The 15275-nt window shown below is 35.3% G+C and overlaps 1 protein-coding gene across 2 annotated transcripts; it reads left to right on the plus strand.

Annotated features, from left to right (window-relative positions):
- Positions 1–55: 55 nt before the first annotated feature.
- Positions 56–12302, plus strand: LOC129788691 (uncharacterized). Of its 2 annotated transcripts, none has more exons than XM_055824937.1 (7): positions 56–169; positions 3576–4679; positions 4748–5707; positions 8626–8765; positions 8958–9725; positions 11242–11382; positions 11468–12302. In XM_055824937.1, exons 2-7 carry the CDS (start codon positions 3704–3706, stop codon positions 11537–11539), a joined length of 3057 nt encoding a protein of 1018 aa, XP_055680912.1. In that variant the 5' UTR covers positions 56–169; positions 3576–3703; the 3' UTR covers positions 11540–12302. The 2 variants fall into 2 exon arrangements, with proteins under 2 accessions (XP_055680912.1, XP_055680913.1); XM_055824938.1 differs by lacking the exon at positions 56–169 and adding an exon at positions 425–595.
- The last annotated feature ends 2973 nt before the right edge of the window (positions 12303–15275 follow it).

Raw genomic sequence — 15275 nt, forward strand, 5'->3', positions numbered from 1 at the left:
GGTCTCGCACGTGAAATTTATTCCTCGGCAGATCACAAAATTTCTCGAAGTTGTTTTTGTTGCTCGCAAAAATTCTTTTCCAATCTTTCTTGTGATAATTTGCCGTGGAAATTGTATCCCCATTCTCCGTGTTTTTCCATCAACAAAGATGAGTTAGATAGCCCAGCCGGTGAGTAGGGGATGCTCTGGTGCAAGTTGTGGTTTGTGATAAAAATTTCTTGAGAAAGCAATATTGATTTTCTGGCCCCCGTCTCACTGTGAGTTGTCAGACGATTGAGCTAAACTCAACATTCTCCGTGTATTTTAGTGATAATTTTTTTCCTGTGCAAAAGGTGCTTCATTTGTAGCCCTCCCAAAAAAAAAGAAAGTTTAATGAGCACTGCAATGAAGAAAATTTGAGAATAAAAAAAAAACTTTCGTGCAGGAAAAGTTCTAAAGTTGGGTGAAAGTGGGGTGCTCCGTATATGGCTGTCCGGTGCATTTTGTGGTGAAGAAGAAAAAAATTCCAACGTGGAAAACGTGCGTTTTTATCGTGAGAAGTAGAGCAGCAATCAATTAAAAGAACTCTCCAGCTACCTCACGACCAGCACCAAAGGTTAGCCGCATTGATTTTGCACCGAAAAATTAAATAAAAAAAGAAATTTTCCCGGGGCTGGGAAAAATTCAGCAGCAAAAGTGATGGATGCATTTGAATGTGGTTTTCCCGGATTGATTTTCTTCATCCGGAAAAGCGATGGAATAACCGCGTGAAGAGTGTAACGACCTCGCGTAACCACGATTTATGGGCAATTTACTGAAATTTCTTATGCGCGTACTTAGCATTTTAATCCATGTTAAATAAATTTATTTATCGATGCACATAAAATATGAGCGAGAAAAAGGTTCTTTTTAGGGGGAAATTGGGGAAAATAAAAATTCCACACGAAAATTAATCCCAAAAGGGTTAATATTTTAAATGGAGGACTTTTATTTTATTTCGTTGAGAAAGTATTTTTAAATGAAAAAAATATGTTGTCTCATTAAAATTTATCGCAGCGTCGCTGGCATACTCTTTATAGGAAGCAAAAAGGGACAGTCTTATCTGTTGTAGCTAAGCTACAATCTTTCTTATCATGACATGTCTTCCAATGTTTAAAGTAATTAAATCAACAATTTCGCATTAGATTTGTTTGTTGTTGAATAGTATCTTCTAAAAATCTAATATGCCTACGTAGCTATACATAAAACGATGAATTAAAGATAAATTAAATTCAAATTGATAATCTTGAAGAGAAACAAGATAAAATGATTAACTGATCTACCCAAAATCCTTTTAATAAATTTCCTTTAAAAATAATTAATCCATTTCCTTTTAAAATATTTTTTTTTAAATAATGGATAAGAAAGAAAATTTTCAATAAATTCGCGTTTAAAAAAAATTGTTTAGAAAAGATATGGGAAAAAGGAGACCATTCATTTTGAGCTCTTCATTCCAATATTGAAAAATACACAAAGGTTAAACAAAAATCTTACAGAAGACTATAAAATTGTAAAGAAATAAAAAAGATCAAATGAAATCAAAAATGCATAAACCACACCTTTACTCTACCTTATTTATTTCTCAAAATTCTTAAAGCATATGCGTCAGTGCTTCAATCGATGAAATTTTATATTTTTTCAAAGTATTTTAAAATAATTCTAATCAAAATAACTTTTTTTCTGTTCTTAAAATAACATGTCCTTGATCGAAGCTCTGATTGACTTTAAATTCCTTGAGAGGGCGTACAAGATAGTATGGAGGCGTGGCATATTGAATTTTTAAGCAAATCTTCTCCAGACTGATCTCAAGAATAATGAAAAGTCTGTTTACCTTTTCTTGCACGTTTTTTTTTTATGATCCCTTTTCAATATTTTACTCCTTTAGCGTGTATCAACTAACGATGACATAAAAAGTTTAGAATGAATAACCTCCTTTTATGATATGATGTCCTATTTAGGAAATAATTTAATCACTGTTTACTGCTTCTTGTTGAAATTTATGATACAAATTAAAATCACAATGTAGACGTTATAGCGTATATTTTACAATATACTAAACGACAAACATGCGAATATATTACACAGGCCGGATAGACAAGATAGCATTGATTAAATTTAAACTAGATACCTATAATTTTATTGACATTGAAAATATATAGTTCAAATTATCCTGAAAATCATTCCAAATTGCAAATTCAAACATACGAATTATGAATCAATAATGATGTTTGAAGCCAAAAATATTTCATTTCTAAATCAATACCATTTTCATATTTTAATGCAGAAGCATTTATCTTTCCGGACCCCCAAAAGCCATTTATTATTGCCAGAACAATCAGCACATTGTCCCCCAAATCGATGCCCAATTCGCCTTTGGTGCAGAAAATTGCTGCACATTTTTCGGGTTGACATTTATGGAATGGAGGAAAGGCGGAAAAAGGGAAGTTTTCATTACTGGAAAAGTCGGTGCTGAGTTTTGAGCAACAATTGGCCATTGTATTTTCACATCTCCTCTCCATTGAGAGATGTGGAAAATTTAATTATAAAGAATTGGAAAGATGTGCCGAGTGACGGCTCGCCCCCTTTGAGAGCTATGGGTATTAAATGCCTCGGTGACATCATTGGATCTCATTAAATATTCCAAAGACGAATGCAGCATGTAAATTAATTACTCATACACATTTTACAGCAACTCACTCACTTTTAGTTTTTTCTCTATTGGACGGACAAGACGTGTTGAAAAATTTTTGGGCAGTTTTGAGATTTTATTTTAAGTTTATTTTCTGAGTTTTCCCTGCTGCTGAATTAGTAAAAATTCTAATTTTAAAAGAAAATGGAAAAATTTTATTAGAAATTGATTTATTTCTCACTTAAAAAATTATCTTTCACGGACCTGAAGAAGGTGACACGAATCTCCGAGACATACTGGATTTCATATCTATAGATTTTCTCAAAACACATTAAAATGATTCAAAGATAATTTAACAATTGAATATTTGACTTTTAAATTAAATATGTAGCATTTTCCCGATTTTATGCGACTTCAAGCATTCTAAGAATATTTCTAAGTAAAAGCAGATATTGCCACAATCGGCAATTCAGCGTTTATTTGTCATGAAAAGCAGTATATTTGTCGTGGAAGAAACGCTTCTTTTCACGTTTTTTTTTTTTTTGCTCTAGCGGCTACAATTTTTAAGATTTTGACTTGAATAAAAAGCAAATAAAACTTTTTGAGCTAACGCACCTTTTGGCGGCAGAAGTTTTCAAATATCTCAATCCAATCAAAAGTTATTCATGGTTAAAATCATGCCCTAATTGACGCCTGGTTATTTATTATTTAATTTTTTAGATCATTTTCAAACTTCTAACTTAACAAAAAAAATTTAATTTCATGACCTCAATCGTGACTTGACTCCTTTTTTTTTATTCAAGAAAAATTCAGGATTATTTTTTCTACAAGAAAAGGAAATGAAAAATTTCAATAAAAAACTCCAGCAAATGCTCAAAGAATGTTGACAATGCATTGTAAAATGTTTCCTGACCCAATTCTCCCACAGAGATCATCTGGCATGTGGAGTGTCCAGGGAAGCTAAACTACTAAACTATCTCTAGAGACACGCACGTGAGGGAAAGATAAAGGAGAGAGAGGAAGAGCACAAGGAGGAACTTTATTAGAAAGAAAAAAATGTCACAGGACGGATTGTCGAGTTTCGGCACAGCCAAACATCCCATCCGGGGGATTTCCAACACAAAGCAAACCACCCGTCCGGAACTGCATCAGATCAATAGTATTGCATCCGAGAGGTATCTGTGGGAGATGAGACGTCGTACACCCAACACCACACCCGCCAGCACTGTGCTCAACTCACCGGATTTGACGGAGAATGAATCACGGCATGGCTACCATCATCATCACCATCATCAGTATCCCATAAAGCTGGGCAGGAGCCCAGTGAGTCACGCAGACTCAGCGAGTCCAGTAACTCCCCCGGGGGGAGCTGCAGTGGTCACTGAAGGGGAAATGGTGGTTTTCGATGATATCGGTGAGAGCTGGAATGGTGGTCGAATGATTCTTGATTCCCCCACAATCTCCGACACTGAGGGTGCTGCTGCGCCACGGCAGGAGAGTGAACCATCACCGGGTGTGAACAACAGAGTGACTAAGGTCATTGGGAATCTCCCAATAGCGGAGTACGAGGGTAGCCCGAGACGTTTTGGGAATATCCAGTATGATTCTCCAGTCAATCGTGCAGGTAGAAATGTCCTGGCATCACCTGCACTCTTCCCACCGCGTCCTGGATTCCCCCAGAGAGTTGTACCCTCCCCCAATGCAGCATCCTACGAGGACATACCGCCACCTGATGATGCCAAGCCGGCAACAACATTTGACTATCTGTACGAATTCTCGGAGACACGCAAAGTACTTGAGGAATTCTTCAAGTGTCCCGACGATGATGGTGAACGTGCCAAGAGCAGTAGCAGTGACTTCACACCCCACGGCTATCACAATCAACTCGACAGCATTCAGGATCACAGCTACATCGGGCAGAGGCTGGCTCAGAAGACACAGGAAACACAATCACCAACGAGACGTATCCGGGAGGAGGAATTTGACCACAACGACATTGAATTGTATTTGGATTCAGGCAGTAGGAGCAGTGGTGAGTAATATCCCTCTTCTTAAGCCATGAATTTGTGGAATTTCTCATTTATTTTCTGAATCTTTTAGGTGAGCTGGCTGACACGGAGCTGGAGCACAATGTGCGAAGGCATTCGAGGAATTTCACATTGTCTCCGGAGACAACGGATTATGATTCAAATTGCGGAGATCTCGATAGTCTCTCTAACGATATCAATGGAATTGTACCGGATTTCAATAGACTGTACACCTCAATGCCCGTTCTGGAGGATGGGCTATCAAGCGGGCATGCTTCGGATACGGAAAACAACAATCCCGGCCATGGGGCGGATTTGGCGAGAGCGAGAGTGATAACAGGGGGGAATTTCATTGAGCAAACTGCAAGCCCGAAGAGATGTGTGATTGAGGGGAGTCAGGAGCATGAAGTGAGTCAGAATAGCGTATCCAAAGACACGAGACCCTTCTCGACACCACCACCACCACCACCTCAGGTACTAACGCAGGATGTTCAGGCAGCACTCAAGGACATCCGGACAACACTTCAACGTACAAAAACCCTTCCGGCAGCCACAAATGCACCCCCAGCTGTGGATAGAACAGCCCCCAAGAGTACGGTGGAGAAGGTGAAAGACACCGAATCACCCGTTTGGGTTCCGCGACATCACAATAATGCAGCATCGCGTGAGAGTTTAAGCTCAGAGCACCCCTCGAAGGGAATGAGTGCGGAAGATGAGGAAGCAGATACGGATTTGGAGACAGATCGCCTCCTTGGGCAGCAGAGACTCGATGATCAGGGGTTCTATGAGGACAAGGGCATGTGGAAGGGGAAGTTAGTTAGATCGCCATCAAGCTCAAAATCACCCCCATCGGGGCAATTAGCACAATCAACCATAAGGCAGGGAGTGGGTACAGCCCTCTCGCCCACATCACCGATTTCCGGTGGTTCCGGTGGGAGGATTTCCCCAGCCACACTAGCGGACAAGAGCCCAACGGATTCCATTAGTTCCAAAAAGGACGACAGCAGGAAAGGCAAGAGCAGAAACAAAGAAGGTGAGCTTTTAATCTTCTTTTTTTTCCTTTAAAGAATTTCTCTTTTTTGGAAGCTTTGCAAAGTTTTGTAACAACATAGTTCGATTAGAGATTTTCTCCTTTAATCCAGACACCCCCACAACAGCATAGATGACTAAATGTGTGACCATTATTTACATAATTTAGCTATGCTTCGGTAGCGTGTAATGAATCATTTATTATCATTATCTCCCATGCAAAATGTATTAATTTTAATGATTTTGTGCTTTATATTCAGTCGATTTAGCGATAACTTGCGTTAGTTTGATCATGATTTAATTCAATATCAAACCCATTAAACTTCCTTTATTTTTATGCAATCAATAACAAAGGTTTTATTACAAAAAATAAATAAGAAAAAGATTAAATCTGTGCAAAAGGAACAAATTTGAATAGACTCCTTTTCGTTCAAAAAATCGCTTTTCCCCCAAAAAATAAAAGAAATCAAATAAAACTCACCAAAATCTTGAAGAAGGATACTTTAGCAATCTTCAGAACACATCCTGGCCATTTCGACCAAATCTTTTGGCCAGGAAATTGATAAATTCACTGGAAATTACAGAGATATTTCACAGCAATGTTTACATTTTTTAAGAGAGCAGAAAGTCAAAACAAATCTTCCATCTCTTTCCCACTCATGGCAATTTTAATTGTGCTTTCGCATAGAGAGAGAAAATTCAAAATTCTCTCTTAAATCAAAGCTAACCTCGCTCTGCTCCTAAAAGCTTGGAAAAGCTTTTAGGGAAATTGTATATAATTTTCCAAAATTACATAGTGTAGCGCCCGACTCACTATCCAGCGAATATTAACCTGCTCATAGAGTGAGTACCCTTAGATTGGCGGTAACTGTAACGGCTGCCCTTCCCTCGGCAACGGCTTCTGCCTCCGGGTTACAACCCTCAAATAGGCGAGAGAATATGAGAATCCACAAGAGAATGTAGGAGAGCACTGAGAGAGTAATTAGATGAGAGAATGGCAAATAGTGCTGAGTAGTGTAGAATGGCAAAGAGTGCTGATGAGTGTAGAGAGAGTTAGACTGAGCTCAGCCTTGTGCGGGTATGGCTGTGCTTGCGGAAGTGCTCTGTAGTTTTAGATCGAGGACGAGGGGGAGGTTACTGGAGGAGTCGACCAAAGCCCCCTTGTGGTGCCCCCCTATTCGGGGCGCCACAATAGAGAAATTATTTCTTAAAAAACCTTGATTTTTTGTAAGAAAATTGAATTTTTCCATTTTTACTCGATTCAGAAATATAAATAACTTAACCCTTTCGTGACCTTCTTAAAACGGATCTTTTTTTATTTTTTAGGAAGAAAATATCCCCGGAAAATTATCCCATATCTGGGGTCTTACTTCATTCAGAACAACAACAGAATTTTCCTTTTTAATTGTGCTTTCGCATAGAGAGAGAAAATTCAAAATTCTCTCTCAAATCAAAGCTCGAGGGAAAGCTTTTAGGGAAATAATATATAATATTACAAAGCTCATTCATAAAGAAATTATTTCTTAAAAATTTACTTGAGTATTTAATTTTAACCGTTCAGACTTAAACAAAAAATTCAAGAAAAAAATGGAAAAAAGTTGATTTTATGCAAGAAAATTGAATTTTTCCATTTTCCTCAATTCCTAAAATTGATCATTTTCATTTTTTTAGTTACAAAATATCCCCGGAAAATTAACCCATTTCCCGGTTCTAATTTCATTCAGAACAACCACAGAATTTTCCTTTTTAAGCACGACGAAAAAATATGCTGCAAAAATTTCTAAAAGAACATTTAAAATTCACATAAAATCACGTTGGTTTCATCGTCATGGTTAAATAGTTTTTTTTTTTAGTTTTAATTTTAGTCAAAAGGAGAGTTGTCATGCAAAAGTTTTATTTAAAACTTTCAAACTATTAAAATTCACCTTTTCTCTCACGAGAACTTTCCGCACAAAATGTCGTTTGTGACAAAATTTATTTAATGCAAAATGCAACTTGAGATTTCATTCGGTGGGAGAGATGGTAATTAAAATTTCTCACTACGGAAAACTCACCGAAAAATGGTTCTTCTCTGCTGTGGGGAGAGGGATGTAATGAGAATTTACTGGTTGGGGTGGGAAACTTTAAGATGCACACATTGAAAAAGATGCCGGAACATTTATTTGAGTTTTGTACGTTACACATGGCATATGAAGTGCTAAAGTTTTCCCACCCCCACACCCCATTCATCGTGTTTCGTTCTTTTGGGAGCTTTTTTGGGGGGTGAGGTGGGGTGGAAAATAATGCAAAAAGGAGAGTGCAGATGCTGCGCTGAAGTTCTTAAAGGTGCTTGCACATTGTTACATCGGGGGTTGATTTATTAACGTGCAGCTTCTAATTGTTGTCTTGTTCCAAACAACCTCCACCTCCCCTTCCGTCGTACCCACCCCCTTATATGGCATTGTACATCAGGGTGTTAGACCCTGTCTTATACTTAATGCAATAATTTATTACATAGAGAATCACTTGCAGTTTGTAGTGTGAATTATTGCAGCACAGAATCCTTCCCTTCTCGCCTCAAGAATTTATTAATTTTTTTCTTTGTAGCTCCTTCACCGCAAATAAATTCTTTAAATTTGCAATTTAATTCCCAATTTGTCTACCTTAAGGTGTGGGAGTAGGAGGGAATTGAATCATTGAGAATTTATCGTGTCTGGAATGAGTAATGAATTTAAATAGAAAAATTATAATTTTTTTAATGAACCACCCTCTCACTTTTCCTCTCTTGTTACTTTACAATTCATGCACTAACCCATATTGGATTTTTTGATCTCTGTAAGTGTTTTGAAAAAAGTTTTAAATTTATTTGAAGCATTTTTCTCAATCAAATAGAAAGCTTTTGAAGGAAATCTTTTAATGAAATAATTTTGTGGTACATGCCAGGTCTTCTCGATCCGGCAGTTCTTATTGAAGGTGTTCTCTTCCGGGCTCGATATTTGGGCTCCACACAACTCGTATGCGAAGGACAACCAACCAAATCCACAAGGATGATTCAAGCTGAAGAAGCTGTTTCCAGGATTAAGGTAAGAGAAAATTCTTTAATTAGTTTTAAGGAGATTTTTAAGAAAATTAAATTTTCACCCCAATGCTGCTAATTAATTGGATATCTTAGGCATTGGTAAGAATTTTCTTTGGGCGTCTTAAGATCTTTTAAATTAATTTTTTTATTCTAAAAATAATAATACAACAAATAAAATAAATTTAACATAAAATAGGCCCCTGAGGGTGAAAATCAACCGAGTACAGAGGTAGACTTATTTATCTCAACGGAGAAGATTATGGTGCTGAATACAGACCTCAAGGAGATCATGATGGACCACGCCCTGAGGACAATCTCCTACATTGCTGACATTGGGGACCTGGTGGTGCTGATGGCACGACGACGGTTTGTGCCGCAGGACATGGATGACGGGCCGAAGCCCAATCGAACGCCCAAGATGATCTGCCATGTCTTTGAGAGTGACGAAGCGCAATTCATTGCACAGTCCATCGGCCAGGCCTTCCAGGTGGCCTACATGGAGTTCCTCAAGGCGAACGGCATTGAGGATCACAGCTTCGTCAAGGAGATGGACTACCAGGAGGTGCTCAATAGTCAGGAGATCTTTGGCGATGAACTGGAGATCTTTGCGAAGAAGGAGCTACAGAAGGAGGTGGTTGTGCCCAAGGCGAAAGGAGAAATCCTCGGGGTGGTAATTGTGGAATCAGGGTGGGGCTCAATGCTGCCCACTGTGGTCATTGCGAATCTCCTGTCGTCCGGCGCTGCAGCGCGTTGCGGACAACTCAACATAGGTGACCAAATAATCGCCATCAATGGGCTGAGTCTTGTTGGTTTGCCCCTGTCCACGTGCCAGACGTACATTAGGAATACAAAGACACAGACTGCGGTTAAATTTACGGTTGTGCCTTGTCCGCCTGTGGTCGAAGTCAAGATCAAGAGGCCCAACACAAAGTATCAACTGGGATTTAGTGTTCAAAATGGCGTGGTAAGTTCTACAAAGAATTTCTAATATTTCTTTGCACTCTAAAAATTTTTACTTTAAATTTTACGGAATGGGCATTCTACGGTATTTGTAAACGTCTTAGTTTTCTTTCTTTTAGTAAAATTTTAATTTAATAAATTTTACTGAAGTTTACGAGAAAACCTAAATTGTTTTAGTTTTATTTCTAAATTTCTTATTAAAAAATCTTTAAATAAATTTTCATTTTGCTTAACCTCTAGGCCGCCAAGCGGGGTCGTTGAACGACCCCAGCCCTATATTTCATGCTATAACTTAATAAATATAAAAGATACCATTCCCATCTTTTGGAAATAAGTTCTTTGGTTATCTGAGGAGGTTGTGTAAAAATTTCAGCTCAATCCGTCCACCACAAGAAAAGTTATTAAGGAAAATGTAGAAGAAGGGAATTCAAAAATTGGTGTAACGGCCATGCTGCGGAAAATTTCTCAGAATGAAGTTAGTCACATCATAAATCATATGGTTGAAGGGGGTTGAAGGGTTGTGTTTACTTTCTCACTTTACCTTCTCAGTGTCAGAATTATCGCGAATAAGTAACATAAACAACATAAAACATAATTAGAAGCATATAAATGTGCAAAACAATAAAGAATATTCGAGAAATATTGCCATTTATCACGGTGCGGGAAGTGAGGGGAATGTGGGGAAGTAGTGAAAAAAAATAGCAGTTGCGGTCAACTTCGTGGCAAATTTCTCACGAAGAAAGTGTGAAAAATGAGTGAAAAATGTTTTTTCCTAATATCTTCTTCTGCGTGTTTCCGGGTGGCGAATTTGTGATGCAAGGGGCAAGAGGACTATATAAGGAGTCTAAATGTAGTGACCCGACAGTTCCCGGTTTTATAGTTTATGAGAAAATCGTCTTCCTTCTTGGGGTCGTTCAACGACCCCACCTTGGCGCTCTAAGGAAGCTCCAAGGTCTTGGCGGCCAGCAGGTTAAATTAAATTTTATTTCATTTTGAAGCCATATTGGATTCCATTTCATTATTAAGCTAATCATTGGTAATCAGCATAACATTATGCTTTCCCCAAAAAACGCGAGAGCGAAGAAATATTTACGTCTTCACTCAATCACGGCTTCATTTCGAATGACAACACACAACTTAGAAGAATTGAAGCATTCCGCATAGAAAAATCTAGAGAAGTTTCATACTGTTAACGGTGAAAATGAATTATTTTCTTAAGTTTACAAGAAATTTTTGTTCAAAAAGATTAAAATTTTGTTTTATTTTACTGAATTTCTACGTAAGTATTGATTTAAAAAAAAAACTAAAAAAAAGGTTTTATTACTAAAAATATTTTTAAGTAGAACACTAGAAGAATTATTTAATTTAAACATGCTCCTAGGAAATTCTCCGGTTTTACGTTTAAAAAAAGAGAAAATTTCCCGCAAAAAGTACATTTACTGTGAATTTAGTAGCAAATTAACAAAAATAATTTTTAGTGTGTGTCTGATCTTATAAGTTTATTTATTTATTTTTGTCAGATTTGTAGCTTGCTTAGGGGTGGTATTGCGGAAAGGGGTGGCGTCCGAGTGGGTCACAGGATAATTGAGATCAATAATCAGAGCGTCGTGGCGGTTCCGCACGAGAAAATCGTCAATTTACTCGCCACTTCCGTCGGAGAGGTAATAAATCTTTTTTTCTTCTTAACTTTCTCTTTAAGATCTTTAAAAATTTGATTTTTTAATAATTTATTTCTCTTTTTAACAGATCCTGATGAAAACTATGCCCACATCAATGTTCCGACTACTGACTGGGCAAGAGAATCCAATTTACATATGAATCACATATCAGCTGAATGGTAAGGAATGGCATTTAATGTGAAAAAAAAAGAGATTATTTAGTAAAAAAGAAAACCAAATTGAAACACTGAATCCCATCAATATTTGGGGAGACAAAAAGACACAGTAAAGGAATTATTATTCTATATTATATATTAATTACAAAGCAGGAAATGAGAGAAACATTTAGCAAAAAAAAAGTATTTAATCCTCAAGTTCTAATCTTATTTAATGAAAAAATTAAGAATCTTTCCCTAAATGTAATTGTAGGGGGAGAGACAAAAAGGAATTTATTGGGGAGAAAAATGAAATTAATTTCTAGTCCTCACATTCTATAGGACTGTTCCAAGGGAAATGCAAAATAATTGAGGAAGAATTTTGTTATTTTATTCTTTCTTTGAAGGTTCTTTGTGTAGGATGTTTTCTAAATGAGTTCTAAGCATAAAGTCTTCCAGACATTAAACAGAAAAGAAAATCGGAAAATAAAACATAAATTAAAATTTTAAAATACTTTTGAAGAAATAATTAAATTATTTTAGACAAATTTATTCTTTAATCTTCATTCTTTGAACATTTAATGTTTGTTTGATTTTTTTATTGCACCCACCTTGGAACACCCTATACATGTAATTTGCAGTTAAACAAAAATTTGATACGTAAGCATTGTAATGGAATGTGAGAGAAATGTGTGCATTTAGTGCGAGAGAAGAGAGACGAAAAAACTATTTATCCAAATGGGGGGAAATTTTAAATTAAAAATAAAACGGAAATGAAAGAAAATTAATATTGGAAGCTAGGGGAGGACTAATGCAACAGACTGTTCCAGAATAGAGACAATATCGTGAATGACGTGTATTTTTTAGTCATTAAGTGATGAAGAAGAAAAAAATATTTAATAGCCGAAAAAACGTGTAGAATGTCCTTTTTTTAAATCTCAATCATTTTTCCTAAATTCTTTTATTACCTATTAATATTTTATTTATGTTTTTGTGCTGAAATTAGTGAGGGAAATAGTGTTGGAATGAATAAAAATTTCACAATATCTATGGACAAATTATTTATAATCGTGAGGGATTTTTTTTTAAATAAAACTTCTCACAAAACTCAGAGACTCACCAATCTTCCCGAATAAAAGCTTCTAAGAACAAGAGCTTTTCTTCTTCTTCCTTTTCTGCTTTTCTATTTGAAATAATAAAAAATTAAAAAGTTTTTATGATTTTTATTCTTCCAACATTATTTTCTCATTAAATTTCAGCGTTTTTAGAACAATAGAGAAAATGTATTTTCGTATAAAAAAAAGAGAAGAAAAGAATTTTCTTTTTCGGTGTTAACAGAATGTAGATGAGATGATATTTAGTGAATTACAAACAGGGTGTTTATCGTAGATGAGAGAAAACAATGTCATTTTGTAGATGAAGAAGAAAATCTCAAAGTGATAAGAGCGATTGCAGAAGAAGAGAAAAAAAGTTCAGTAAAGCAAAAAAATTGCTTTATGCTGGTGTGTGCATCACAAACTCAGGAAGATCTTATACGATGAACCATACAGAACTCACATTAAACCTTATAAGGTTAAGCCCTGGATTAAACCTCCATCAACAAAAAAATTCCAGGAATTCTCAATAAAAGAAAATAATTGGAAAATTCTTGAGAAGAATCCTTCAAAATAAATTTTCAGAAAGAAAAACTTCCTGCCAAGTTGAGAAATTTTTACTTTAGAATTGAAAATTAATTAATCAAATTTTCTTTTCCTAAAACCTAAAAGTAATTTAATCACAAAAAAACCTAAACCGCTAAAACACAAGCAAAAGACAATTTAAGAAAAATCAGTGCAGCAGCAGCTTTCCTATTAAAACAAACTAAAATCGCTCTCATAGTATTTGAGAGATGTTTTTGTAGAAATTTGTGGATATTTTTTAAATAAAAAAAGACCTTCTTTATGAGAGAAAAATAATTAATAAATAATTTCCTAGAAGAAAAATCCTATCTTAGCTTATCAAAGCATAAAAAATGAGGAATTTATCACAAAAAAAAAGAATAATAAATGCAAAATGATGAGCAAATTGCAAAGATAGAAGAAATTTCTTTGCAAATTTTTCTTCCCCTCTAGCTGTCCTAAGAATTATGTAAAGTACTGTGAACATAGCCCAAAAGAGAGGCGAGCCACAACACAGAGATACAAGAATAAATAAAGAAAAAAAAGCTTCTGAAAAGCTTCTAAATGTGAGCAATTTGTGGAGAAGAACTTCAATTTGAAAGAAAAAAAAACGATATAAGATTTTTAATAAAATATTCAGGCAATAATTTATCACACAGGAAGTGAGAAAATGCGTGTGGAAGTGTGTTAAAACAAAGTATAATGTAGAATAGTTTTGCGATGAGAAAAACAATGTTTAAGTGAATGTCGTAGCAGTGTAAATATAATTTTCCTTCTCAATTTTTCCTCAATAATGTAATTTAATGTGATAAGAAACTATTCTACGTTTTTTTTTCCTTAAACTGAAACGAATTTTTTTGATTTATTTTTAATGCAAAATTAGATTTTTTTCTACTTTGATATCACAGATTTTGTGTTCGCTAAAAAAAACAATTACAAAGGCATTTAAATGAAATTTAAAAAATAAATAAAATTGATTTCTTAGAAAAGTTTCTAACTCTAAAATTGATCGAAAGAAGCATTTGTTTTTAACACACAATATATTAATTTAGTTTTCATTTATTTCTCGCAATTATATGAGTAAAAGAAAGGAGTCTATTCATATTTGTTTTTTATATGTTATCCCTTTAATTAAAAAATGTTTTTTTTATTCCTTTTTTCGATTAAATACTTTTTCCCGGGAAATTTTAATTAATAATAGAAAGATCATTTTTCTAATGCAAAAAACTTGATTTAGTTCAATTTTTAAGGAGTCTATTCCTGCTTATTCAGCAAATTTTGACAAAGAAAGTGATTTTTCGACGTGTAGAGAATATAATAATTTTCCGGGTTTTTCGTCGGTTTTAAAGGGGGTTCCCACCCAGAAAAACTCACGTTTTCCAGAGCTTTCGGCTCTGTTCGGAGCCTTCTTCAGTGGCTACAGAGAGAAGGAATTTATTTACAAACATTTTCTTTTAAACCGACGAAAAGTCCGGAAAATTATTATATTTGACAAAGAAGATGAAAACTTTTAAGAGAAGCTAAAAACTTCTCAATTTGAAACAGGATCAACTAAATGACTAAATCGGATACAAATTTTTCTCAAAGCCACGCCTACCTTGTATTTACTTTCCATTTAAATGTATGCAGCATATGCGTCAGTCAGTGCTTCAATTGAAGAGCTGGAAATAAAATTTAATTAACCCTTTAACGTCCAACGTGAAACATAAAAACATTGAAACATGCGCTCTTTTATCGCGATTTTTATTCTATGAATTTTTTTAGAGGACTTTTCTCAGTCAGAACGTCTTCTTTGACCCCTTATGTGTGAATTTGATGCATTTGTAACATGGAAAAACAATTACATTCATAAATAATTGAAAAAATAAAATGTTTCACGTTTGGGTCAGTGTATGACCCAAAAAACCTTGAAGGGTTAAAGCAACATGATGCGTATGCTTTATAGATTTTATTTGTCGTCAAAATGTGATTCAATGAATAAAAATGAATAGACTCCTTTCTTTTATTTAAGCAATAATCAAACAAATTTTATTCGAAGCCACACTAAGGCTAAAAAAAATTAATAAATTGGCTCAATATTAAT

Source organism: Lutzomyia longipalpis, chromosome 2 (assembly GCF_024334085.1).
Source record: "Lutzomyia longipalpis isolate SR_M1_2022 chromosome 2, ASM2433408v1".
NCBI classification, from domain to species: Eukaryota; Metazoa; Arthropoda; class Insecta; order Diptera; family Psychodidae; genus Lutzomyia; species Lutzomyia longipalpis.